Source organism: Bison bison, unplaced genomic scaffold (assembly GCF_000754665.1).
Source record: "Bison bison bison isolate TAMUID 2011002044 unplaced genomic scaffold, Bison_UMD1.0 scf7180017848698, whole genome shotgun sequence".
NCBI lineage: Eukaryota > Metazoa > Chordata > Mammalia > Artiodactyla > Bovidae > Bison > Bison bison.
Window position 1 is genome coordinate 44,701 of NW_011479271.1, and position 2,977 is coordinate 47,677.

General features: G+C 62.0%; 1 protein-coding gene across 1 annotated transcript in view; it reads left to right on the forward strand.

Moving 5' to 3' along the window:
* KNDC1 (kinase non-catalytic C-lobe domain (KIND) containing 1) overlaps positions 1 to 2,977 on the forward strand; it is a gene marked incomplete at its 3' end in the record, with an annotated part of 39,889 nt that overhangs the window by 18,288 nt on the left and 18,624 nt on the right. The window contains exons 7-8 of the mRNA XM_010845845.1: positions 2,330 to 2,444; positions 2,535 to 2,562. Coding sequence (XP_010844147.1) covers positions 2,330 to 2,444; positions 2,535 to 2,562 — 143 coding nt within the window. The remainder of the gene's footprint in view (positions 1 to 2,329; positions 2,445 to 2,534; positions 2,563 to 2,977) is intronic.

Here is a 2,977-nt window from a genome sequence, read left to right on the forward strand (position 1 = left end):
GTCCTTGGGATTCTCCAGGCAAGAATACTGGAGTGGGTTGCCATGCCCTCCTCCAGGGAATCTTCCTGACCCAGGGATCGAACCCTGGTTTCCTGCATTGCAGGCGGATTTTCTACCATCAGAGCCTGAGCAGCGTTCTCCTCCTACTGGGTTCTGAGCAGCCGCCGTGACCGGCGGTGGGGTCTTCTGGGTGGAGGGCGGGGCCTCCCTGGGGCCTCGTGTCGGGGGTGGGGTGGTGATCTTCCACACCCGGCGTGCGTCCCTTCAGCCGTGTGCGAGTCATTCGACCCTACGAACGTAGCCCACCAGGCTCCTCTGTCCTGGTACTGTCTCTTTGTAAGCTGGGAAGGACAGAGAACGCCTTTAGAGCCGGTGTCTGGGAGGTCTGTGTGTTTTTAGCGTGACCGAGGCTGATCTGAGTGGCCTGCAGCAGCCCTCAGCCCTCTTGTGGGCGGAAGTCTTGGCCCCAGCAAGTCACTCCCCCTAGGTGGGTCCCCGTGAGCATCTTGGGACAAAGCCACCTGGGGGTCTGTGGCCCAAATACATGTGAATGTGGGGCAGTGCTGTCCTCCAGCCTCGTTCACCACCTCTGCTGACCCCGGGCTTCCCTGGTGGCTGACACGGTGAGAGTCTGCCTGCAGTGTCGAGATCCGGGTTCGATCCCTGGGTCAGGAAGATCCCCTGGAGAAGGAAATGGCAACCCACTCCAGTATTCTGGCCTGGAAAATCCCATGGACGAGGACCCTGGCAGGCTACAGTCCATGGGGTCCCAAAGAGTCAGACACGGCTGAGCAACTTCACTGCTGACCCAGAGGTTCAAGGGGAGGGCTGACTGAGTTACATTTTTATTCATATTCTGACAAGCATCTGAGGGTAATTTACATGAAAAATATGGTTACTTTAAAGTGGAAATCCCTCCTGGAGACCCCAGCAGGCACTGACACGTGCTCAAGGCCCACACGCCGTCCACTCCACCCACACTGTCCCACCGCCCGCCCCACCGTGTCCGCCCGCACAGCCGCACTTGTGTTCCCGGAGCCAGGCTCCGGGATGAAGACCTCAGGCCTGAGCCAGGGGCCCCACTCACCTTCAAATGCCCGACAGCCTCACAACAGCCAACGTCCCAGATGGGTAAACTGAGGCTTGGGACCACTGTGCAGAGGGTGGGTGGTGTCTGGGGGCAGAGCTGATGGGGTGCCCAGCCATGGTCTCAGCCACCAGCTTTCCTGCCCCAAAGGCCTCCGGTGACTAGGCCCCCACACAGGCCACAGCTCATTAGATGTCAGAGACCCAGATCTCTGGAGAGCACGTCCTGGTTGCAAAGCTGGCTGCTCCAGTCCCACGTACAGCAGGAGACTTGGGGAGTCCTGTGCCCCTGAACCCAGGCCGCTGGCCAGGCACAGCCTGGGTGAGACAGGCGGGGAAGACACAGGACCAGGGCGGCTGCAGCCTGGCGTAGAGTGGAGTTCGGGAGTGGTGAAGCCACCACCTCCGGAACCTTCCCGTAAACACGCCCGTCTGTGTCCGAGGGTGGCGGCTCGGCCTAGCTCCTCCTGTGTCCCCAAAGCAAAGAACGCCCCCTAGCTGAAGTCAGTCTTCTGATCCTGGGACTTTTATGGAAAGGGGGACATGTAACATGAAATCACAGTCTTAACCATTTCAAGGGCGCAGGTCGGTGGCATTAGGTATTCACACTGCCGTGCGCACGCCACCACCACCACTTCTAGAACTTTCTCATCTTCCCAAACTGAAACTCCGCCTGCTTCAAGCATGGGCCCCTCCTCCCCACCCCCAGCCCTGATCCCCTCCCTTCTGCTTCCTGCCTCTGGCTGTGACCCCTCAAGTCTATGATGTGTGAGGAATCAACGTCCCTCTGTGGCTGGCGTGTCACTGACCAGGCTTTATCTGCATTGTTGCTGTGTCAGAATTCCCTTCCTCGTTAGGGCTCAGTGATGTCCCTCGAGTGGATGGACCAATCATGCTTGTCCATCCATCGCCCGAAGGCGCTTGGGCTCTTCCACGTCTCTGCTCTTGTGAGTCACGCTGTTTTGAACATGGGTGTGCAACCACATCTTCAAGACCCCACTTTTAAGCGGGGCTGCTGGAGCAGATGGTGATTGCGCGTCTGCTTCTCTGAGGGGCTGCCATGCGGTGTCCACACTGGTGCGCGTTTTGCGTTTCCGCTGGCCATGCACAGGGATCTGGACTGTCCACTCGCCCCCGGCCTGTGGTGCGGGGGGAGGGGCACACACACCGTGTTGGAGGCGGTCTTTGCCCTGTAAGCCCCTCCCAGGTGCCTGCACCCTGAATGTGGCTCCCCCACCCCCAGGGCGTCTCCCTGCAGGACCTCCTGACCAAGCTGGGCCGGCCCTTCAAGGAGTACGAGCTCTGGGCTCTGTCCCACGCGTGCCTCAGCACCCTGCGGACGCTCGGCCAGCACCCAGGTGACCCCCCTCCGCGGGTCCTCCCCCAGCACGTCTGGCCCGGGACCTGGGGGCTGAGTGGCCTCCCATGCCCATGTGCTGTGTGCACAGCCTGGGGCCGGGCGGCCGTGTCCACCGTGTGAGCCGGGGCAGCCGGGGGTGTTGGCTCTGGTCCCAGGACCAAGGGGGTCAGAGCACAGCTTAAAATGTGTGGGCCTTAGAGCGGGGCCCCTGCAGTGAAGCCGGAGCCGCTTGGGGGGGCTCAGCCTACGCCCTCTCAGCAGGGGTGACACTGTCCCCACTGACTGGTGGGGGTGGTCTTGGATGCTGTGATGCTGTGTGGCCCCCAAAGCTCCGCCCTGCCAGGCAGAGAGACGGTCTCTGGCCCCACCGTGGTTCTGGCACATGACAGACGGGGCAGACGCTGCGGTCCAGCCGCCCCCAGGACCCGTGAGCCTCGGCTGCGCGTACAGAGGGCCAGCCTCCCCCGAGGCCCCTCCCCAGGCAGCACTCAGCGGGCGGGCCCCGTTCCTCTGCCCCCCTCCTCCCACACC